Raw genomic sequence first — 25,388 nt, 5'->3', positions numbered from 1 at the left:
GCCCCTGGTAAATGGCTATTTCAAAAGAACCTGTGGCTGCATAGACTACAGGCTCAAGAAATATACTATTATTTTGATAAATGAACATAGTATTAAATGGCCCCTTAAAGTATGTTTTACACTCAACCCTCAGCAGTCATCAGAGGATTCCTTTTGTAGTAGATAGTAGATGGGGGTCAATACAGACTTAAAACTGGCCAAACTGCAAAGAGTAAAGACTGAAAAGTACACAGCCCTAATTGGGAGACTGGTATCACACATCTAATCCAAGACAGAAGACTGTAAGAGCCAGAAGTAGGGAAGGACTTTTTATGGAGTGTTTTCTGGACATGACAGGGCTGTTGCATAAGTGAACAACTCACATTGACTGATTATATGCACAGGACTGGCCTCAGTATCAAACCAGCCAAAATTCTAGCATTGCTGGAAGTTTAACCCATATCTGACAAACTTTGCAGTTGACGGCTGCTGGAGGAGGAAGAGTAAGTTTTCTTCAGGGGACCCAGTCCCTGACAGGCTCCCCATGCTCCAGTAGATGACCCTATTCCAATGAACATACTGGTAACACTAAATGGATTCATTCATTGGGTTTATAAAACACATGGCCTTTGGAGGGAAAAAGTCGTAGGGAGACAGGAAAGTGGGAGGGAAGGGAATCTGGGATGATCATATTCATGCAAAAATTCACACAATAAATTATTAGTTTTGTTGTTGAATTCAGAGGGTAAGGTATATCCAACAAGCCTGAGGACTTGAGTTTGATTCCCTGGACACCACAGAAAGAAGAATCAATTCCAAAAAATTGTCCTCTGACTTCTACATGCATACTTTGGCACACATACACATACACACACACACACACAATGAAATAAAAATGTGTAAAACATTGCGTTTTTAAAATACAAGGCCTGCCTATGCCCCCTGCCTCCCGAATGGCAGGGTGTTCTGATGTGTACAGACATGAGTGAATGCATAATTTAGTTTACCGGAATCCTATGTCTCAACATGGGATCATGGTTGTCCCTATTACTCCTAGGCCTTTCCCACCTCTTGTTCATCCATCCATATTAACCCCCTAACCCCCGATTCTTTTTAGAAAGCACACAAACTTTCACTTTTGCTTTTTGAAAGCACATAGAAAGCAGGATCACACCCATATTAAATCCCAACATTCAGGAGGTAAGGCAAAAAAAAAAAAAAAAAAAAAAAAAAGACTGTCATGAGTTTGAGGTAAGACCAGTCTATATGAATCCCAAGCCAGCTTAGTAAACAGGCCTGGAGGGATGGCTCAGCAGCTAACAGCACACTTATTCTTCTATTAAGACCTGGGTTCAGTTTCTAGCACCTACATGGTGGCTCACAGCAACCTGTATCTCTAGTTTCAGGGGATCTGACTCCCTCTTCTGTTATATGCATGTACACATGCACGCAGGCATGCATGCACACGCACACCAAAACAAAAAAAAAAAACATGCAAAATGATCGTTTGCTTTGAGTGACAAATATCTCCTCCAACCCCAACACATTATTTTTGTCATTTGTGTCGAAATTTAAAACCGGAGCAAACATCTGTCAGACTAGTATTTTGCTTTTTCATAAGTGCAACTTTTTAATAAAAATTTACATCTAGATAAGATAAACAATCTTCAGATTTTTGAAACTTTAATAAGATTTTAAAAACATGACTTTGAACTGAAAAACATACACATTTTGCACACAAATATTGTAATATGAATCAACTCCAACTCCATTTGAAAAGATGTGAATCAAATTACAGTTTTAGAAGTTAGTAATTCACATTTAAGCAAGTTAGCGCCTTGCTGAATTCAGCCTTTGTAAAAAAGAAAGAGACTTAGTGCATATTTTAACGGTACATTGTGACTGTGTACCAATTATTGATATTTCACCTTATTGAATAAGATTACTTTCTTGAAAGTTGGTAAATAACGGCTAACCTCCTTTGATATGTGAAATTTCCAATGGTAACAGTTACATTTTGTAACAGAACACTCTCTATAGATTTCTTTCCTATCTTAAAATTTTAAAAGCAATCATTTTAAGGATTGCATCAACATCAATTTAGCAGAGGAAGATCAAACTTTATTGAAACTGTTTGCATACAAAATATATTGCACTATAACCAAACAAATGTCAACATAAAATCCAATCTGTTGTCGCTAATATGTACAGAGAATATTGCCCAAGAGCAGTTACATTACAAGGTCATTCTACCTTGGTTAATTATCTACAGTATTTTAAACTGAACAGCTTACAGATGATGTGTGCAAGGTACCAATTTCTGTTTTCAAATACTATACATTCCCAGAATAAATAACTAGAAATCAACATTACTGTTTGGCAATACTTTTTAAAAGACATTTTAATATTTGTGAAATCATGTGCAGTTTGTTGCCATTTTATATGCTTATCTGTATGCAAGGAAAACTAAATGAAAAATGAAAATTCAAAGAAACAAATTCACAAAATACATCAGAGGCAGAACTTCGGTTTGTACGGCTCTGTACAGATTCAGTGGTACCCCTACTCAGAGTTATTTTTTAAGAAAAATATAACATCTCAGAGTGAAGGTCCTTCACATATTTTTCTTCAGTAAATTTCACTCATTTAAAAAAAAGAGAAAAAAACCACAGAAAATAAGATTCAACACATCAAAAAAGAAAAGAAAAAAGAATTATTTGTTAACCAATTGTAGGTCTGCTTTTCGGTTCTGCTTATACATTAGACTTCGTATTTCAAAGTTACAAAACATTTAACCTGCTTTCAATGTTTCTCAGACAAAGTACCTATATACTTTTGAGGGTGATTATGTATTTATGAAGATGACCTTCATATCTCCCCAAAATAAGCTTTAATGTAAAATATGAATGAAAAACTTGACAAAATTTGAGGAGGACAAAAGAAAAAGTTTCGAAGTTGAAATTCGTCATCAGGCCAAAGAGCAGGCATATCCTACTAACTTTCGACCAGGAAGATTTGCAAGTAGCTGAAAACATCTTTAGCCTCTCCCAAATGAAAAGATAGTTATTTCTTCTCCTGTCTATACAGAAAAATTACACATCCCTTCCAATAACACTATTTGTCATACTTCAGTGCAACAAAACAAAAACGAAAATCAAGTCCTATTCTGTATACTGCCTAAGCTGATGTTTATGTAAGGAAAAAAATATGGAAAGCATGCATTCTTCTATAAAGTACTAATGTTTGACAGGGTTTGCTACATCTTTAACATTTAGTGTTTCCAACTTATCTTCCCTGAACTCTGCATCCAAATATAATATTCCTACCTGCCAAGATATAAAAAAGGCACAGATCATACAACTTTTTTTTGCTAATGAAAATAACAAATGTCATATCACACACATTTCAGGGTCCACTAAAATACTGAAAAAGTGGACCAAAACATAAACTGACACAGGACATGAAATGGCACAGCATTTCATGAAGACTTTAAATGAGACTGAAGACAGAGATCTAGTATGATTATCACAAATGTGATTTACTCAGAAAGACTGAAACGTACTGCTGAGTTATATAGCCCAATGCAGGAAAATGGTCCTAGTTAATAAAATCACTGCTTAGTATTTTTAAAAAATAAAAGTAAAATCCTGACCTGAAGTTTTAAGTGTACTTAAAAGTTATGCATCAAATTTCAAGATCTTTTTGTGCAAATCTGGAAGATTGTTGATTATGGCCAATATCAAAAAAATTCTTTGCAGAATTTGTGTTCACTTCATGCCCTGTGCCATCTTGCCTACTATTTGTCTTTGGCCTAACAAAGTTTTCTAAAATGGAGTAAGAATTACGGAAATGGTAGAGGAAATATAACTTCGGAATTATGTAGTTTAGGGTACTCCATTCACCAGCGGTTGCAGCCCATCTATGCTGTCTGGCTTTTCCTTCTTCTGGTTACGATCTTTACCCGTGCGCAGCCGGCTCCCTTCACTGGAGGCACTCTGTAATGGTTTAGTATGGACACTCCTTTCATTATTGCAGTTAACTCTAATTTAAAACAAGTTATAGTTGTTATATATACATACATGCTAGATCCTATATAAATGGCCTCACAAGAAATATTAAGCCTGAAATACACATGCAACATATTAATAGGGGAAGCAGAGGTAGATGGATCTCTGAGTTTTAGGCCACCCAGTGCTACATAAGTGGAATCTTGTCTCAAAAAAATAGAAGAATGCAGATGAAAATAGAACTGTAAGAAATTATTTAGCTGAAAAACAGTAGCCATCTCACTGTGTACAATCTATAAGAAAAAAATCTCACTTTGTATTCTTCACCTCTCTATTCTAAGCAAAAAACAGTGAGACCATTCAAATCAAGTTACTATTATTGGCGAATAGAAGATATATAAAGTATAGGCAAAGTATACAGCAGACCATATGGATACATATGCACACACACAAAGCACACCTCACAATAACATATTTCAAAAGGAATGGCTTATTCTGCAATAACTGTAAAATCCAAGAGAGACAAAAAAAAAAAAAAAAGTCTTCCTATGATAGCTTCACCTGAATGAAAACTCAACTAACCCATTCATGAGCTAACCTTTAGTTTCCACCTTTACACATATATTATGGTATCGTAAGTTTTTCTGTACTAAAAGTTCCACCCCATCCTTTAGAAACCTCTTTTATAACTCCTTCAAAGTCTAAATAGTGGGGGCTGGGAAGATGGCTCAGCAGTTCAGAGCCCCTGTTGTTCCAGAGGATCTGGGTTCAGTTCCCATGTGCCCACATGGTGGCTCACAATCACCTGTAACTCCAGTTTCAGAGGATCCAATGCCTGATGTACCTACATACTCATACACATAAATATACACATGGAAAAAACACAGAAAGACATTGAAATTCCAAATAATGTTCTAGCATACACTTTTGATTTTAGTTTGTATCAGTCTAGGAACTTGTACTTCAGTAAGAAGAGTCAGATGGCTCTCTAACTTGAATCTTGAAAAACAGAACCAAAATCCAAGGAAGATATGAAGATTAAGGTGATTTAAAAATAACATTCTAAGGGGTATAAACTATTTTAAGTGTCAATGGCAAACAATATTAGCCTTTTCTGTCTGGTCTTTCAGAATGGACCATGCCATGAAGTTAAAACTCCATTAGAGTTGGGATGGATTCAGAAGATTCCACTGTAACATTTTAAGTTAAAATTAGCTAATCATGTGTACTGGTTTCTAGGCAGAAAGAAACTCTTATTACTTGCTTTAAAAAATTTAGAGTTGCCATTACAGATAAAGTAAAGAGAACATGAGTTCTGAGATCAGATACCAAAGTTTGAATGATTATCACTCTACTCTAGCTAAATAACTGTGGGCACTGAATTGTAGCTTCTACTTACTCACCTAAAAATTGGATAATAAAACTTCTTGCCTCAGTGGATTATTGTAAGATTAAGTGAGATAAAATACACATGAAGCACTTAGTAAAGGTGCCTGGATGTATTCAGGGAGTAAAGCTGAAATTACTTAACAACTGTTTAAGCACTGACAATAGCTCTCTTGAGAATGGATCCTCGGACTAGACTATGCATGTAAATAAATAGCTGACCCACAGGGCATGCAAACGAGCTGGACACCAGAAGCCCTATCTTATCATAACTACAAGATAGATAAGGACAACATGTTATCTCTGCAGTTAAAGGGAAGGGGTACCTGACTTGGGCCACTTAGTACATTTCATTCAGAATATTTTGTTTGAGAGGGTTGGAGAACAACCACTGAGTCTGAAAATTACAATGTGGCTGCCAAAGTGTTCACAAATACTTAAAACCATATATTCATTGGAAAAATCCTCATACTTGTACATTTGTCACAGAGGACTGTCTACAACTGTAATGCTGAAGAAAAATATTTCATATAGTATGAATTTATCATCTTTAAAGATGCTGAAAAATAAAGCACAGTAACCTCTCTACTCTCAAATGGCCATATTCAAACTACTTGGAAAGGATCACCTAGGTTTTACCTGCAGGGATCCATCAGCTGTTCTTCCTTTAGCCTCTCTTGGATTACGTGGACGATTATCTGTTCGGGAATGATCGTCGTTTCCTGTATATTTTAAAAATGTTTAACAGTTAGTGACTCTTAAAACATTTGCTCAAAATTCTCTATTTTCAGATTCCCCATTCAGAACAACAATACAAGCTAAAATGTAATGAAGAGCCTACCAATTCCAATTATACAAGTTAATAATCTATTCTGGTCACAAGAAACAAAATATTCTGAAGGTTGATTCAACAGGTCAATCTGGATTAACAATCAGATGCTGATAAGGAATCACAAAGAATATAAATTAGTTATCACTATTTAGTCATAGTTTCCATAAATCATAAGGAAGGCTGTTATATTCTGTTAAACAAATATTCTGTTAAACAAATGAAAAAGTAATCATTTGCTATGATGATGATAAGCCCAAAACAGAATATATCACCAAGATTCTTTACTCAGCTTCAAACAGCTAAAGTTTACTTTTAATCTTTCTATCTCTCTTTAAAAACATTTACAGCCAGGCAGTGGTGGCGCATGCCTTTATTCCCAGCACTTGGAGGCAGAGGCAGGCAGATTTCTGATTTCAAGGCCAGCCTGGTCTACAGAGTGAGTTCCAGGACAGCCAGGGCTACAGAGAAACCCTGTCTCAAAACCAAAAACTAAAACAAAAACCGAACAAACAAAACTAAACCACCCAAACAAAAAAACCACTTACATTTTTATTTTTTTGGGGGGGTCTATCTGTGTAAAGGCACATATACCATAGTTCATGTATAGGCTAGGAGATAAGTAGTAGCAGGAGTCACTTCACTCCTTTTACCATGTGGGTCCTGGGGATTGAACTAGGGTTAAGACTGGCAGTCAGTACCTTTATCCATTGAGCCATCTCACTGGCCCTTAACCTTCACTTCTCAGCTATACCTTTGAAGCCTCCTCCTCTTCCTCTTCCTCCTTGTCCTCTTCCTCCTCCTCCACGCCGCCGTCCGTCTCCTCTGCGCAGGAAGCTCTCCCTCTCTTCCTCTGTTGGAGCTAATGACCAATCACTGAGTTCGTCTCTGTGGTCAGATTCTGTTTCAGAAGCATTTGATGCTTCAGAATTAGTTCCTATCGAGAGTTAAAAGTTATATACCATTGTCTGACTTAAAAAAAAAGGTTAACAGAAGCTTCCAGAGATGAAGTTTCAGGGGTGATTCAATATTCTTCCCAATTTAGAAGCCTACCAAAGAATATACTCATCTGTGTTTTAAATTCAAAGTAAAAGGCTTGCCATATTTGAAGTAATTTTTGTTATACATTTTTTAAAAAGGAGTTCTGTTAGCTGTCTAAGTTCAGATCTGAATGTGCCATATCTTTAAATATCTGTGATCAATAGAGGAAAAATTGTCTATAACAATGTAATACTTAAAATAATCAAAACTTCTATAATGAGAGCTTTTAGTAGACACAGGGACAGAAGGATGTGCACACTTTGGCCAACTCTAAAAGCAGCCAATAAAGGCCACCATGATTGTTGTGTCTCAGGGAAGGGGCTCTTGTGAGATTATCCCCAATGAAAGGGGATATGCATTCCTGATGCATGCCTCACATCTCCCTCCCACTCCCAGTGGGAATGACTAAACAAAAGATCACTATAAAACAACTGTTTACATCTGAGAGGGTTAAAGATATAGGGAATGGGAGTGTGTGTGTGGGGGGAAGACCTCCACAGTGAGATGGAAATTCATTGGTCAAAAGAACAAACTGATAGGAGGAGGGTTAAGGGTTAGGTTCAAGGTTGGCCTTATGAGTAGGTGTCTTTCCCCACTCTGGAATATCACCTCTACTACCTCTCTCTCTTCCTCTGTTGGAGCTAATGAGCAATTATAGCTTCACCATTATAGCGTCACTCCTGTGGATCTTGAAGGCTTTTCCATCTTAAAGAGTTCCCTTTTGAAATGCAAATATTGTGAGATGGATTACACCTTATACCATCATTAGCAAGTTGCATAGATACATAGTCGAGCAAGAAAGACAGTAGGAACTCGTAGCAGGGCACTGGTTTCACTGAAAGTTACTGGGAGAAAAGAAAGAAGAAGCAAGGATAGAAGAGCTGGGAAGGCAAAGAGTCACTTCGCCTACTTCTTGACTGTGCCTATGGCTGACTTTGGCCATGCCACTCAAAATCATCTTATAAGCCATAGGATGCAGATCCCTGATTTACACAGTCCATCCAGCAAGTATGACCAGCACATGCCTGACAAAAAATGAGCCACAGTACACAAATGAAAAAAGTTTTGGCTATACAGTAATAAAATCAGGAGGTCTTAGGTCATCAACACATAAGGGCTTAAGCAGATTTATCCCCAATTAGAATATGGACAGAACTCACAACTGCCCTGTGAACTACTGTGTGTCATTAACGGGCTTTTATTCTACATGTCTCTTGAAACACAATTTGACCCACTGTGAGTTGGAAAACATGTAGTGAGAAATTGTTAAAATGGAGTTCTAATGAATATTAGAGATTAGCAGCTATTAAGTCTAGGAACAGATAAAGTTACTGAGGAAAATGCTTAGTTTGTACCTGAAGTATATCCAGGACCGCGTCTGCCGTGCCCCCTATTTCTGTAAGGTCTACTACCTCGACCCATTCCTTGACCATCATCAGTCACATAGCCTTTTTCCTTATCTGTACGATTTGGTGGTGGTCTAGAACTAGCTCCAATTTGTCGCAACTGCTCATCAATTTGTAATCTCTCCAAACGCAACTGGTCTACTTCCTATTTAAAATATACAAGATAACAGTAAAAATAATTTGACATTTTACTTAGTATTTATTACCTTTCTCCTTTTCATCAGATAAAAAAGTATACTGGAAATATTTCGACTTCAGTTCTAAATTTATAGTAAACACTGTTAACCCAGAATTATTAGGAAATTGAATGGTCTCCTTAAAAAGAAAGATTACTATTGATACACTTACTGATGTCAAGACTTAGAAATAGAACAAAAACACTCAGTTTTAAAGTTATATTGAATAAATTTGAGTGATTTGGCACTGCTATTCAATTAGTCTATGGATAAGGCAGAGATACATTAGTTTGGGGACTTTTTGAAATAAAATTGACTAAAACAATACTAAAAAGTATAAAAATACAGATAAATGACAGACATTTAAGGTTTAATCAACTAACCTTTAAAAAAAAATCACACATAAATGAGCTCAATGAAATTATTTTGTCAGTTAATATTCTAATTTACTAAGTATTGTACTTGGGGTATATTTTTAAAAGAACAAGTAGTATTTTTAGATATAATTATATAATTACGGATCACTTATTTACAATGAACTAAACATGCTAATATTCCTTTATATGAAGGGGAGGAAATCCCTAGGTCTCACATCAAAACACCTAGTTCGCATCATGCCTTGAAAAACTTTTAAAATGCTAAAACTCTGCTTAAACAAGTATTACAGACAATATGCATTGGGTTGAACAAAATATATCAACTCCAGAATCCACCGATAGACCCTTATACATAGCATGTACAATAACATGGGATCTGATGAATCCAGATGAAACTTTCACTTTAATCCTTGCCTTTCTAGCATATCCATGAGCATCTCACTTATTAGCTACAGGGCATAAGATCTGTAACTACAGCAAATATTCAGTGTGTCAGTCAAGAAGAGGTCATTGAAACTAAGTTGTCAAAATCTTGGTTCTGACATGGGGGGTAAAAAAACGGTCAGACTGAGAATCCACAGAGAACTTGCTCTCTAAACCAGAATCTGTGATAAACTGGGTAGGAAAAAGGAAAGACTAGTGGCTTCCTGCAAAGGTATATTTCTAGCTAATGGAATGTGTTATCTAGAAATTGCATAAGAGAATGGTACTCCAGTTATTGTACTTAGGTAAAACAGTAAGTTTTAGTGAGATGCTAGATCCAACCAAAAGATGATTTGGTGATGATAAGAATGGCAACGGAACAGCTGCCAGTAACAGACAAAATATTCAATAGAGAAAAATAAAATATCTAAGAAAAAGCATTAACTGAAAGAACAGGGATATGATATAATGCAGTTCTTATCTATCTAGGTCACAATAATTATTTTTAGTGAAGATTATAAAGGAAAACATACAACAGATTGCACATAAAACGCTGTCCAACAAAAAATAAATAAGCAAATCAAAGTGGCATCCTACCCATGCAAACCTTGCTGGATGAAACCTTCCCACTTTTATTTATTAACTGACCATCATTAAGAATGAACAAAATGACCAGGTACTGCACCATTTTTTTCCTTTCACTCTTTCTTACTACAATACTGATTCACATTTTATTCTTTAAGTCAGCAAACACATCCTAAGTTAGTATCATAAATAAAATAGAACTTAGATTATTTTGTAGACTTTTTAAAAAGACCTATAAAATAATTCTGGTATATATTTTAACAAATAAGACATTATAGCACTAAAACAATTAAGATTTCATTTCATTAAATTTTATATTTGGGCCAAAGGGAAATTGAAAAAGTACATGTAGCTACTTCACAGATGTATTGCCAATCCCATGCTCTTTTTACTAATAGCCTCTGGGTTCCTACCTCCCAGCTTGCAAGCTAAGGAAGCATAACAGTAAAATCAGTAAGAGGAGCATATACAAGAAAGCACAGGTAGTTTATATTTTGATTAACACAATATAGAGAAAAGTATAAAGAGTAAATATTTAAAGAGGACTTCACGAAATGCTAGAATTTTCTTGATAAATAACATAGGAGGGACAACAAAGGCAAGCACACACAAAATTTAGATCAGAAAACATCCATAAAAGCTAGAAGGTTCAAATATATACATGTATATGTATATATAACATCATTATCTAAATTGAATCTAAGGGTTTAACAAAAGAATGTGTGTGTGTGTGTGTGTATATATATATATATATATATATATATACACACACACACACACATATGAATGTATTGAGAACTGGGATATTAGCCATAAGATTTACAATTAAAAATTAACTTAAGTTTTTAGAGAAACTAAACTAAAACAATGTATTTTATTATTAATTTTTATAAGGTCATATACTGTTATGCACAGCTTAGAAGGATCCAAGTTTTGGAAGGATTTACTATACAGTTTTTAATAATTCAGAACAAGAAGATTAGAAGTTAAAAGTCATCCTGTACTCACCTTTAAATAGTTCAGGTGATAATCCAAAAGAACAGTGGCATTAGCGATGCTGTCTTTTGTTCCCACAAAAACAAATGGTACCATACCCTGAAAAAGAAATTGTTAACAGTGAACCTAAAGAACTAGTGATGGTACATCTGAAAACTAAAACAAAACACCTAATGACTAAATCCCTAGCACAAGGTCTGGTGAGCAATAAACACACAAACATCTGTTTAAAATATAAATCAATATGTAAAACCAAGGGCATATCAATATAGTGATTTCTTAGACATCACATTGTTTTAAAAATTACCATTTAATGTTGACAAAATAACAAACATTTAACTAAAAATTATACAAGCTTTACTGTGGTAAGCAAGATGAATACTTATGCTTCAATTCACTCACTGTAAGTTTTACCTAAATCAAATTCAATTTAAAATCAAATACCAAGGATACAAATGTAAAAAAAATCTTCAATTTTGCCAAAAAAATCCAAATCATGAACAAAAATTAGAATTTAAATTAAAATACACTGAGTAGTTTGTAGAACAAAAACCAAAGCAAAATCATAAGCATAATATTTAATAAGTCCATAAAATTATGAAAATATAGTGTGATAATCTTACAAAGTTCAATCATAAGAAATACTTTGATCTTCTATGTATACCACTATAATATAGGGATTGTTTTAAAGATATAATCTAAATATTTATATTTCTCATCAGCATAAGAGAAGAAAAAAAACCCAAACCATTCCATATAATAGCCAGTAGGAAAGTCTAGTCACAGGTATACAAAGAGGGGATAAATAAGACACATTCTAAGCTGAGAACAGTTCAATCATTTTGCTACTGAAGAAATACATAGTTATTGGTACTCACACACTAATACTGTAATACTAGTAAGTAAGTAGTATTACAGATACAAGTGTTTGGTAAAAATGCAGGAGGCCAAGAATCTGTCCCTTGAGCAAAGTGTCACTCTTTCCTAAAGAACATTTCTTAGAACATGTAGCTATTGTTGGGATGCTTTCCCTGCTTATATTCAGTATACAGTAGGTTCAGGATAGGAAGGGAAGGACACAGGATTTTCTATATCCTTGTATAAGAATGTTACTGTTGATGAACAATAAGACTGAAACATCAGAAAATACTGCTTATAGGCTGATTATCATATAGTAAGCAAGGCACTGCTTCCTAGTAGCAGTAACTATCTGAACTATCAGGTGATGAAAAGAACTTGTAAAGATTTTCTTTTTTGTACTACAATATAAAAAGTGTCCTTCTCCAATATTATTCCTTTTGTCACTAGCACAATCACAAAGGCATTAATTGTACTATTTCCAAGTGCCAAATATCAAGTCATGAAATACTACATGCTTTCCAAGTAATCACCAAAATAAGCTTTTAATTTTGTGCTGTAGTTTTAATTCGGTAGAATCTGAAGAACATTATTTAAACCAATTTTCTCTTATAACATGGTACAAACTGTTAGAGTACTCAAGGACAACTCAAATGTCTAATCAGAAGATCTGAATAAATTGAAAATATAGAATACCAATATTAGGACAAAGTGATTCTCTTTTCTAAGATGAGAAAAGGGATACCCAACAGAAAGGAGTGTCCAATTCACTTGCAGTTTTAGTTCTTGGTATAAAATGGCATTTTTGCTTTTAGTCTTTTCTGAGTTATACCATCCTTAATATAAGCAATTCTCATATACCAGGCAAGGACCCTGACATCAAGGAGCTTACAATATGGTTGAAGAGACCAACAAGAATACATCTAAAAACATGCTCTGGGTGAGCACACAGGAAGATGGAACAGGTGGGAGACCTGTGGTAGGTACACAAGAAAAGCTTCACACACAACAGGCAGGGTCAAAGAGATAAGGCAAATACAGGAAAAAGAACAGTCTGGGTAGAATAAACCCACACTTGGGTTTCTAGTGTACACATCAAGAAGCAGCAAAAAATATGTTAAATTTTAAGAGAATTCCAAGAACTTCAGTAGGGATCAAACTTCCTATAAGACACAGTGGGAAGACTGGTAGAAAATGACACTGGACATGTAAGGGAAGAACTTCTAAGTGGAATGAAGATGTTTGTGATTTAGCCCAGGGCTGTGGATCCAAATACCCACAAATACTCCTCCACCAGCCCCCAACCATGAGGCTCATTTGTAGTCTTTCTTAACAAGGGGAATAAACATGTAAATATCAACTTAAAATGTATTTTTCAAGGAATGGTTTCCTACCTGCCAAGCCTTGGGTTCAGGTTTCTGGGGTCCCCCTGCTACAATTGATGAAACCACTAACACCTAAAGCAGTATAAGGAATGCAAGTGATGTGATTAACTATAATGAACGATACACAGAAGCCTGAACGCAGGACTTTCACTGCAGGACTTCTAAATGCATTTCTAAATAGGTTAGTTCAAATAGTGAAACTCAGTTTCTAAAATATGGCTTTAAGAAGTAACTAACACATCTAATAGAAGGTACACTTTGAGTTACAACACCTGCAAAATTTAAGGAGTTATAGCATGGAAAAAAAAAAAGTCCACCCTCAACAGAAAAAAAGTGACCCCATTAGGTTTATAGCTTAAGATTTGTCACTGTGAATATATTGAAAAAAATGTTTTTACTTTGTTTTGTAATCTCATATGGTATCAAACCTATGTGAAAACAGAGTAAGAGTAGCCTACAAATCTAACCAGAAAAAACAGCCCAAATACCAAATGTGGAATCTGTGTCAAAGAAATTACTTTTAGTGTGGTTAGAGGTGACAAATTCTTACCCTCTGGACTTTTGTACTGTTAGATTGAGAAAAATGGGTGTTTTCCTTTGTATCTAAATGCTTCTTTTCTTCCGAGGAATTAGGTCCAACCCTTGAATTATTGGAAGGTAGGGAACTTGGTGGCATAATTTCCTTGATAAAAAAAAACATAAAACACAAAAAAAGTTCCAATTTTATGAGTATTTAGTTCTATTACCATGTCAATGATATTTTTTTGTTAAGCATAGACACTTAATTATTTATAAAGAAATCTGATAATTTAACATATTAGGAACAATGTTTCCCATTAACAATGATGGTTAAGACTATAGATTAAAATGTTTTGACATATAAAATTACAGGGCATAAAAATTATGCAATTAAAAACCAAATCAACGGTTAGAGAGAGATGGCTTTTTATAGAGGTTAAGAGCATGTACTATTATTCTTACAGTGGATCCAAGTTTGGTTTGTAGCACCTGTGTCAGGCAGCTCACAACTGAGCTCCTCCCCCCAGCCCTCCAAACACTCACACACACAAACTTTATTGAATTAAACCTTAAAAAACACTAAATAGATTTAACTTCAATTAAAATAATCTTTCACAAAAGACATCTAATTAATGTGAAAATTATAAGCTTGTGTGTGGACAGTATTTTGAGAGTACAATTGCATCAAGAGTTATACTGTCCCTTTCCACTTTCCATACAAATACTTAAAAGGTTACACCAATAAGCATATGTCCAGGTACATAGAACTGATGTTGGGGGAAGTGATCTTATGTGCAGAAAAAGCACACACAGAATGAACTTACCATATTAACACTCAATCAAGAGCATTTATAAAGGTTGTCTATGCATGCTTTTTGTCATTAATGGCTGACCTAGTGATACACGAGTACCCATTATAAGGTCACAAAATGAAGACAAATACAGGTTAAATTTACTTATCTAAAGTCCAACATTAGAAAACATATAGTCACTGGGTGGTGGTGCACACTTTTAGTCCCAGAACTTGTAAAGCAGAGGCAGGCAGATCTCTGAGTTCAAGGTCAGCCCGATCTATAGAGCGAGTTTCAGGATAGCCAGGGCTACACTGAGAAATTCTGTCTTGAAAAACCAAAAACCAAGCCAAACCAAAACAGACAGTCTAGTATCTATAGTATTAAGTATGTCCAATAATCAGAATAATTATCAATAGTAGAGTACATGCCCAGTAGGCTCAAAGTCCTGGATTTGATTCTGAGTATCACAAAAAGAAAAAAAATATTATATGCATATAATACAGGAGTTGGTGTATTAATACGTTAAAAAAAAATCAAGACTAACAAAACTCTTTCCTCTTAGACAAAACCAGAATAATAAGCACTATTACATACCTCTTCTTGTGGGACACTTTTCTCATTTTCAGCCTCAATCCTCACCCTCACAACTCCTGACTTGTCCACGATCTCTTGAATCAGCTTTCCATTTTTTCCTATTACTTTGCCTAAAATAAATAATTCATGTTTAGCTCGAAGACATCACTCAAATTGTACAAGCACACTCCACTATAAACTATTTTACACATTCAAATACATATACATACTGGATTATAAGATTCAAAACAGAAGCTTTATAAAAAGTTAGTTTAATTATAAATTAGTCTTGTTGATTAGGTCATTTTTAAACTCATTTGGTCAGATACTACAGCTGATTAATACTTGTGAACTGATTGGGTAATTTTGAAAATTTAAAGGTAATTGGAGGAGAACCCCTTATCTCACATAAGAGTGTATACTTTAAACTAACTGGTACTGTGGTATTTAGTACTCTGTAAAGCTCTACAAAAGGAATTAAGGAAAAGAAGGATAATACATGTATTTGATTACTTGACAATTTCAATTCTCATCTAGCTTTGATTCACATTTCCTCATTTATACATAGGAACTATTTTTAGAATTATATATGACACATTTGAAAATATGCTCTTAAGTTTCAAAGGAGCTTAGAAAGCTATCTAAATATCTAAAAGGAACAAAAATCCTTCAGGCCAATGTTAAAAACAGAATATTAATTCTATGCATTAGTCACAATATAGAGTAGCATATTCATAGGTAAAGCACACTTTCAGATAACTAAAAAACTACAATGAAAAGGCTTATACGAATTCTTTAGTAACATCTGTTGAAATTCAGAAAAATCTAGTAGTAGTAGTTCTAAATAGCAATTGATTGTTTGCCCCACTGTATAAAATTCTATTATATATAAAACTAGGACATGGCTATTTTCATAACCACTACCATACATGAGTGTAAAGCAAGAATTTATAAATTAAGCACTACTAATTCTAGAAACCTATACATGAGGCAAACCAGATTCTAAGGGAACCTTATATAAGCCATGGGTGAAATGCTGCTATATGCTCATTTTGCCTCCTCACTGGAGGCAAATTGATGAAAAGAGAAAAGTTGCTTCCTAGCTACTTTAAATAACAAACTAGCAAAAGGTCTTGCAGAAGGACTCATAGTTCTTATAATCAGAGCCACAGTTTTGACATTATTGCTGTGTGTGACTTCCTTACTCTTCCACCTTGAGCTCTCTGGTCAGTGGTAGAAAACAAAACTCATGCCACTAAACCAGGATTTCTAATATAAAAATCTCATTATTTCTGTTCTATTCTTCTTCAAATGAAATGCAAGTATGCACAAAAAAACCCCTAGCTGGAGTATTCTCAGAGTTTGTTTTTTTCTGTAAAATCCTTACATAACCTTGAAAGTTGATTTTAATAAAGGTGTAAGTCAGCATAAAGTAGGATTTTAGCATGATTCTATTAAGAAATATCTTAACTAAGTACTTCACCTAAACAAACTGTCAAAGTTTAGAAAGAACACACAAATTTTTAAGCAAGATAAATTGGTATACATACTGAAGAAGGCTTGTGAAAAATAGGTAATCAATCAGTAGATGAGACTCGAGAAAACTAAAGTAATAATGATTAAGATATCACCCTGAACTCCTGCCCAGCAAACCTACCAAAACTGATTTCTGAAGAAGCCCAGTATTCCTAGTATTGCAGCATTCCTAATCAAACCAGAATTCTCTTGTTTTACTAAGTATAAACTTAAAGAAAACTCAATTGGACTTATTGACTGCAATAGGCTTTTTGTGCAAACTAACTTTAAACATCCTCTACACTTAACGTAAGACCACAGGTATAATCTCTTTCTTCTTTGGTAATCTAATTGAATCTAGTTTACTTGTATATTGCAGTTACTTCCAAATTCCAACAGAACAGTTTACTATAAATCTGCTGTAATGAAATGAAGAAGCTATGAATAAATAAAAAGAGAACATGGAGTTTCCTTCTGTACCCAGAACTGTGCTAGGTACTACACATAACAACACCTCATTAAGCATCTAGACCTTGAATTACCACATTGATATATATGTTAAGTGAAGGAAAAGAACTCTTCTCTCAAGAGCTAAATCAGTCACCCAAAGTCACAATGGTATCAAATATGTATAAACATTTTCACCTACTATAGCACTATCAAAATAAATTTTAATGGACATCCATGGTTCTATCATAATCATTAGTTCATCCTGCGCTATGCATGTAACTTCTATACAACTGGTATGTGTGTTGGTAACACTACATTCACATTCTTGTGTTGTAGCATACATGTAAACTAATTTCATTAGCATTTGTTCTTCACCTTTAAGTTCTTTTTATCAATGGTAAAAAATACCATGACTCTTGGACACTTTTTTGGAGTCAGGATCTTGCTATCCCTACCCCATACTATCCTTAAATTTGTGATCTTTGTGCCTATCTCCTGAATGCTGGGCTATTGCTAGTAATTTTAAATGACACTGTAAGATGATTACTATTCTATTTTGACAAAATGTAGCCTATGAATGTTTTAAGCTATATACATAAACTACACAGGAAGTTTGTTCACTTTATACTTCTACAAGAGGATTAAGAAGCAATATGCCCCAATTCATTTATAAATTCAAAACACATTTTTTTTTGAGACAGGGTTTCTCTGTATAGCCCTGCCTTGGAACTCATTCTGTAGACCAGGCTAGCCTCGAACTCAGAAATCCGCCTTCCTCTCCCTCCCAAGTGCTGGGATTAAAGGTGTGTGCTATCACATCCAGCTCAAAACATATTTTAAAAAATAAACCCATATCTGGTTTTAGTTTGTTTTACTAAAGACAACTGAATAATTTGGGAATACTAGTAAAAAGTTCCTATGCTAACAGCCATCGCAGTGATGATTAGGAAAGAGTATTTATCAATTTATAAGGAGCTACTACTGACTCCATAAAATCCAAGGACAGTTGGTATTAATTTATCTTTCAAATTTACTATGTCTAAGCTAGACATATCCAGATTTTGAACCCAGAGATAACTGACATTAATGCTATCATTTTCTCAAATATCACCAAACTATAAAAGCTTTAATTTTTAGTCATTTTGTAAAAAAAAAATCTAATGCTATGATTAAAAAAATGCCTGAGGAGGCTAGGTAAAAATTATCCTTTCAGACATATAAGTCTGAACTAACCAAGTATTTCTTATATATCTTCTGAAAATATAATCTTTGAGTATATATTTTCTTTACACTGTAAAAACAGACTACATCTCAAAGATTGACTTACTCAGATTACACTTTCAATAGTATAGAAGTTGTGCACTAGAATTTTATTTTTTGTGGTATATATCAAGTTATTTTTTACTTACCTACTAAGTTTCGTGGAACCTGTATGACATCTTCAGCAAATTCCAGAAAGCTTCTAGCCTTTTTCACTGCATCTTGATCCTAATAAAGAAGGGTGAGTGGGTGTAATATCAAGACAAAAGATTTGGCATTTGAAATACTATTTGTTTGCTTCTATGAGGGGGGAAATCAGATTATATGGTGAAATATTTACCTCTCCATAAATATGAAATGTGCAGGTATCCTCATCTAAATCAATAGCAGTGACGCCAGGTACTTTTCTAGCTTGCTGAATATTAGCACCATGAGTACCAATAGCTAGACCCATCAGATCTTCTCGTACGATAAACTGTTCATGAAATCTTGAGGCAAGCTGCCTTGAACTCTGAAGAGAAATGCACAACTGATTAACATGTTTTATCAATTATTAAGACAATTTTATTTAGGCCAGCCATGTAAATTATCTTGACCCTACATATCAGGGTCCTATAAATTGTCATAGTAAAAAAAACTAATTTTAGAATCACACAAGTTCTTTTGAAGCTAATGAAGGTCTATGCCATTTAAAACATTTTTTTTTGTTAACAGGAAAGAGTTTATTGACAGTTTTTCAAGGTTATGTTTGCAAACCTATTTTTGCAAGGCTGCCTTTGTTATTCAATGATATCCACAATGTAATAATTAAGAAGCAGACAAAATATTCCCAATTAAGAACAGTTCACTAGGTCTGACAGACTCGATTCAATTTAAGCAACAATTAAAAATGCCATCTTTAATAAAAAAAATTTCTCTGCACTTATTATGGATATATAAGTACTTTTTCTAGAAATGGTCCCATTTTCATAATATATTACCAGGTATGGTAGATCTAAACATCCTTCAGCTGAAATGTGGCATTAAGACAACACCCCCTCTCCCCAAACCCAAGGGAAAAAAATCCCTAAAACTCTGTGGTTTAGCAGTTAAGTGAACACTCCTAGAATACAGAAATCTCAATTTTGTATTACTTTTATGTTCAGAGTCTGTTAGACTTTGTGATCTGAATCCACAAAAGCTTGATGGACTCTTTAAAATTTTCAGCAATGACAAAACTAAGTTCCAATGACACCCCACATTATGTGGATAATCACTGTCTTTAAAAAGCATATCAAAACTGAATGTTTAGTTCTAGCATGCCATTAATGAAAACCAAACAGATTAGTGGCTCATGTTGAAAATGGGTATTTCTTATAAGGATTTATGAACCTCTTTAATATTAGTAATGAAGAAAATAGGCATGCACATAGTTTATCATTATTCAACACACCAGATAATTTGAATGAATAAATATATCTAATGTAAGCAATTTTAAAAGAACAATAGTTGTTTTTAAAGGTAATGGTAGTATAGTAAAGTATACGAAATCTTCGAAGATTTTCCAAGAAGTCACGTCTTTGGATCGTGATTACCCTGGTTCATTCTTCCCATTGATAATTTATGGATACATGTAAACCAAAGATATGGTAAAGAACATTCAAGAAGAATTAGATGCTTAAGAAGAGATATATGAGTACATGTTCATAATACTCACAATGAAATTAACAAGGCTGCTGTGGCCTAAAAGTTATGAGAAAATCGCTAAACCACAAAAGTGTGAACATGGGGGACATTAATAAAGAATGAAAGAAAAAAACCTAATTAAACAGACCTCAACAGCCATTTGGCAAACAAACGTAAATTTTTCCTTTTCTGTTAAGAGTTCATCAATCACACACCAAGTTGGTAATTGGCAATTTTCACAGCCTTGACTACCTTTTTACTAAAACTACAATTTGAAACTCTCCTTTTCTTTCACTATATCAACTGATGATTCTCCCTAACGAAATGAATAATGATGAGGGACTCTTCAAATTGACAGTAATCTACTTGAGTTGGTACATTAAAACAAAATCCATTTAGTTTCTATGGTAATGAATGGAAGTACTAGGTAGTTATCAATGAAAATAAATGCATGGTGATGGCAATTATTGGAGAATTAATAAAAGTAGATAAAATGCACCTTAAGAGACGAAATAGTAAGTTAGGGAAATAGCCTCTGGCAGGAATCTGAAGACAGGAGTTTTAAAGAGTGACAACCAATTAGAATGAAGAAGTTCTATACCCTTTTAAACAGAGATAAACATACATAATGAAAGGAATAAGATTAGATATTTAAATATTCTCTAGTACTTTAATGATAACATGTTACATAGAAGAAGCATTGTCTCACTTTATAGCAGATTTGACAAACTTTTGGTAAAAATGAAATGTCTAAAATTTCCTTAAAATATATGACTGTTGTGTAATTTCAGGCATGAAAATTTTAGTATGCTTATATTTTCTACAATTTAAATTTCCAAACTAGAGGAAAATAGGAAATAATAAAACAAGCTGTCCATACTTGAATTTGAGAACCATACAGTAGTTATTTCTGGACAGCCTTACCAACAGTGCTAGGGAAAGGAACATACCTCCAATTGTTTACTGGCTTCTTCATTTCTCAGTATAAGAGACAACTTGGTGCGCAGACTTCGAAAGTGCATGTCAATCAACATGTGGGCTCGCTTTGAGGTGACTTCATTGATGGACTGAGTGATTTAAAGTTAACAATATTGTTACCAAAGCAAATGCCCCAGATGAAATAAACCAAACTAGACAATTAAAAAACACTCACCAAAATAACCAGCTGATAATTTTCTGGATCATAAGTTACAGAGAAGGCACCAACTGCCTTTTTAAAATCCTTATGTGCTGATTCTTTGGCACACCTAGAAATAAAACATATTCATCATTAACATGAATGATCACCAATCACTAGCACAAATATATGCAGATACAATTATACTAAAAACCAAGGATTTATACTAAATTTCTTTTATGTAAATGCTAGCTCTATTTACAAGTTATGTTCTTTTACTGTACACCTGCGAAATAAAGCAAACATTTGACACAATAAAGAGTAAAAAAAGCAGCTAATTAAAACATTTTTTATTTTTTGGAAAATTTTATTTTTGAACACTGCATCTATATCACCCCCATCTCCTGTGTCCTTCTAGCTATTATTTTAAGCATTTATTTACCCAAGTGTCTCTGTGTATGCACATACACGGTGTTATCCTAGGTTAGTCTCAAACTCAATTACACAACTGAGGCTGGCCTCTACCTCCCAAGTATTGAGACAACAGATATGTACCACATCTGACTAAACAGTTATGCTCTTAAGGAATTGCTATTAGGGTTAGATTGCTGAAGAAGTCACATTTATGGGAACCACTTTTTTCTGTATAATTCTTGATTTTCTTTACACATGTCAATATTTTCTGTGGGCAAACTGAAAAATTATGGGGATGAGCTATGGGATATCTGAATTCTCTCTCCTTTCTCTTTTGAAGAAGAGCAGTTACATCTGTTGAAATACAGATGAAAACATAAAAATTACTTGCATACATGATCTCTAGAATTAAAAATAGAATTTCTATGTATTCTGAACTATAATATGACTTTTATCTAAGGTAGTAGTCCACATCAGACTTACTGTACCTTTAAAAATTAATCTCTTCTCTGAAGCATTTAACATCATTCTAGATAAAAGATTAGAGACAGGGCTTTTCCAAGTCTCTTCAGCTCTAACTTGGTATGTATTTTATCTGAAAATATTTTCTCTAAAAGGGAAAGCATCAGGAGAAAATTTTGTAGTGTATAGTGTGACTTTTGATAGAATTCTATCAAAGTAAGTTTAAACAAATACAGGACTTGTTTGATTATATAACTAGGAAAAACATTTTTTTCCTTTACTACTGTAACCAAACTACTTTTGCCAAAGATACAAAACATACTATTTTAAACTTTACATTCTGAATTAGTAACCTGTATATAATATCTTAATTTATATATGCACATTTACGTAATAACCTGTATATAATATTTTAATTTATATACACATATGTATGTGTATATAAAATGTATATTTGTAAAACTATACATGTTCCCAGCATTTTTTCATATATCCTTTATTTTTTTTTTTTGGTCTTTTTCAAGACAGGGTTTCTCTGTATAGCCCTGGCTGTCCTGGAACTCACTCTGTAGACCAGGCTGGCCTTGAACTCAGAAATCCACCTGCCTCTGCCCCCAAGTGCCAGGGTTAAAGGCATGCACCACCACTGCCTGTCTCATACAGCATTTTTTTGTGTTATCAACTTACATCTGTCGTAAATCTTCTGGCACCTCCAGCTTGATTTTATGGAAAGTATCTTTTGTAGCAGGTTTGTTGGGATTAACAGATCGTAGACGCTCAATTGTGACAATTTCATTATATGTAGCATCACATGCTGCATATTCTATCACATAAAACTGAGAGAAATAAACAAGTCATTCTTAGCCATATTTTTAAAAGAAGGGAAACCTACATAACTTTTACTATTTTTTTGAGAAAGGAACTCATAATAGCCCAGACTAGCCTAGTACTTACTACATAGCCACAGATGACTTTGAAACCTGATCTTTGTGATTCAGCCACTTAGTGCTGGGATTAAGGGAATGGATCACCATGCCCAGCTCCTATCATTTTAAAATATAAACTCTTGGGGAGGGGGAAACTTTAATCAATAGAAACATATAGCAAGCATATAGTAAACCTATAATGAAAACATTTTTATAAAATGACTTAAAATTAGGCAATTATTAAAAATAGACACCAAAATTAAAATGTGGGTTTAGAAAATTTAAATAGTATGAACAATATGCATTTTCCTACCTCACCCTTTATCATCCTCACTTTAGCTAACCACCAACAGCAAGGCTCTTTTTCATTTGCTCTGGAATAAACCTACATAAAAATTATAAAACAGAATTTTTATAATTAACATAATTCAAAAGCAGCAGATATTAGACATTGAGGAAATCTTAAAAAGTCCATATGTATCTTTGAAATCGTATACCATATGATTTCAACCAAACTGTACATTTATGTTGACTTAGACAAAAATACATAATTGGAAACGACTTGAGAACTCACGGTTAAAAGCACTTTGCTTACTTCTCTGATCTATGTCAGTAATACTTAGTACTCTTGACATGGACATTTGAGAAAAGCTGATATCCATAACATGACTAGATTTTCTTCTGTAGTTATTGTAGTTATTCAATGATCTACAAAAATGTATCTGAAATCATGTAAGCATCATTTTATTTTATTATAACAAGGAAAACCAATCCAAAGTTACAGACAAAGGCAATAACTACCTGTACACTAAGCAGATAGGTTAGTTAGTTCACTGATCACTCAGCTGACTAGGTTCCTGGCCTTCATCTCTTCTGAAGGCTACTCTGCTTTTCTGGCTCCTCCTCTCCATGAAAAAGGACAAATCTATTCTGGCAATCTTCTGAATATCACTTTTCTGGTTTTCATACACAGCTCTAATAATTATCTCTTAGGAAACCACTTCAAGTTCATTTGCAATGTGTAGCATGCAATCTTTTGTTAAGACACTAACAAATAAATGTTAATAGAACGTAAGTGCCATGATCTGCTGTGCCATCTCACTAGCTTCTGAGGTAAGTTTTATGATGCATCTCATTGGGCTTCAACTGTCATGCAACTAAGTTGAAAAAACAAAATGGTTTTCTTTACCCCTCCAAAGTCTTGCCATAGAAACACACACATAAACTGGCCTTTGCTTTAACACAGCAAGAAGCCCACAGGGAAGGAGATATCAAAGGGTTTTTGAAAAAGAATAAACACATACATTCATTTGGTAATGTTATGGGTACACATGTGGAGGTCAGAGGACAATCCCCATGTGTCTGGTGTCTCTCCTTCTACCATGCCAGTACTGGGGATCTAACTCAGATAGTCAACCCTGGGAACAAGTGCCTGTTATCTACTGAGCTTAAAGGCCTGTATAGGTTTAGATAATATCTGTATTTACAATTAAGATCTCTTGCAAAGCCAAACCGAGAATACACTAAGAACAGTTTTAGGCTAATAAATAGTATGTTATTCCTCATTTAAATTGCAGAGAAAAGAATATAGGTTTGAACATTCAGAGACCTCCAACTAGACTCTGAAATACCATTGTTGTCCCTGTATTATCTTTCATTTAGCTTTCTCTTCCTTCATATAACTTTCACCTGTCATGACATTAGCTATTCCAGCTAGAGTGTAACCTCATCAAAGGAAGACTGTTTTGATGTACCTGATAGCCTGAGCAGAAAATTAGCATTTACGGACCTAACTTCACATTGCTTACCTCTAACAAGTACCTATTTATTTGCTTTCTTCATACTACAAATATGCATGAAACTATAAAAATTAATGCATTTTTAAAAAGACCTCAAAATGAGGCTTGGGAAGTAGGAGGTGAAAGAGTCTACAAAATTGTAAGATAAATAAGACTATAATATAAAACCAATTTTCAATGAGTAGAGAATCATAAATACAATGATTTTGATCAAGTTTCAACAGCACCTTTTATTCCAAGAGCTCAATGGTAGATGAGCACGTACTTCACAGTATAACTGTATACCCTATAAAAGGACATTTGGGCCGGGCAGTAGTTTGCACACACCTTTAGTCCCAGCACTTAGGAGGCAGAGATAGGCGGATTTCTGAGTTCAAGGCCAGTCTGGTCTACAAAGTGAGCTCCAGGACAGCCAGGGCTACACAGAGAAACCCTGTCTTGAAAAA

At 34.2% G+C, this 25,388-nt stretch overlaps 1 protein-coding gene across 7 annotated transcripts in view; it reads right to left on the bottom strand.

Moving 5' to 3' along the window:
• Positions 1–1,583: 1,583 nt before the first annotated feature.
• The window catches only part of Fmr1 (fragile X mental retardation 1), a 37,002-nt gene continuing 13,197 nt past the window's right edge, over positions 1,584–25,388 (bottom strand). Inside the window, exons 4-17 of one of the 7 annotated variants that reach the window (XM_021187336.1) lie at positions 23,457–23,528; positions 22,905–23,053; positions 21,378–21,471; positions 21,175–21,291; positions 18,900–19,070; positions 18,709–18,787; positions 15,356–15,465; positions 13,999–14,130; positions 13,458–13,520; positions 11,218–11,304; positions 8,598–8,793; positions 6,956–7,138; positions 6,012–6,094; positions 1,584–3,974 (exon numbers count right to left, since the gene is read on the bottom strand). In XM_021187336.1, the coding sequence (XP_021042995.1) occupies positions 3,864–3,974; positions 6,012–6,094; positions 6,956–7,138; positions 8,598–8,793; positions 11,218–11,304; positions 13,458–13,520; positions 13,999–14,130; positions 15,356–15,465; positions 18,709–18,787; positions 18,900–19,070; positions 21,175–21,291; positions 21,378–21,471; positions 22,905–23,053; positions 23,457–23,528 (1,647 nt within the window). In that variant the 3' untranslated portion in view covers positions 1,584–3,863. The other 6 variants (XM_021187337.1, XM_029534138.1, XM_029534139.1 and 3 more) reach the window with 6 other exon arrangements.

The sequence above is a fragment of the Mus pahari genome, chromosome X, assembly GCF_900095145.1.
Source record: "Mus pahari chromosome X, PAHARI_EIJ_v1.1, whole genome shotgun sequence".
NCBI classification, from domain to species: domain Eukaryota; kingdom Metazoa; phylum Chordata; class Mammalia; order Rodentia; family Muridae; genus Mus; species Mus pahari.
This window is presented reverse-complemented; position numbering and strand designations above follow the sequence as displayed.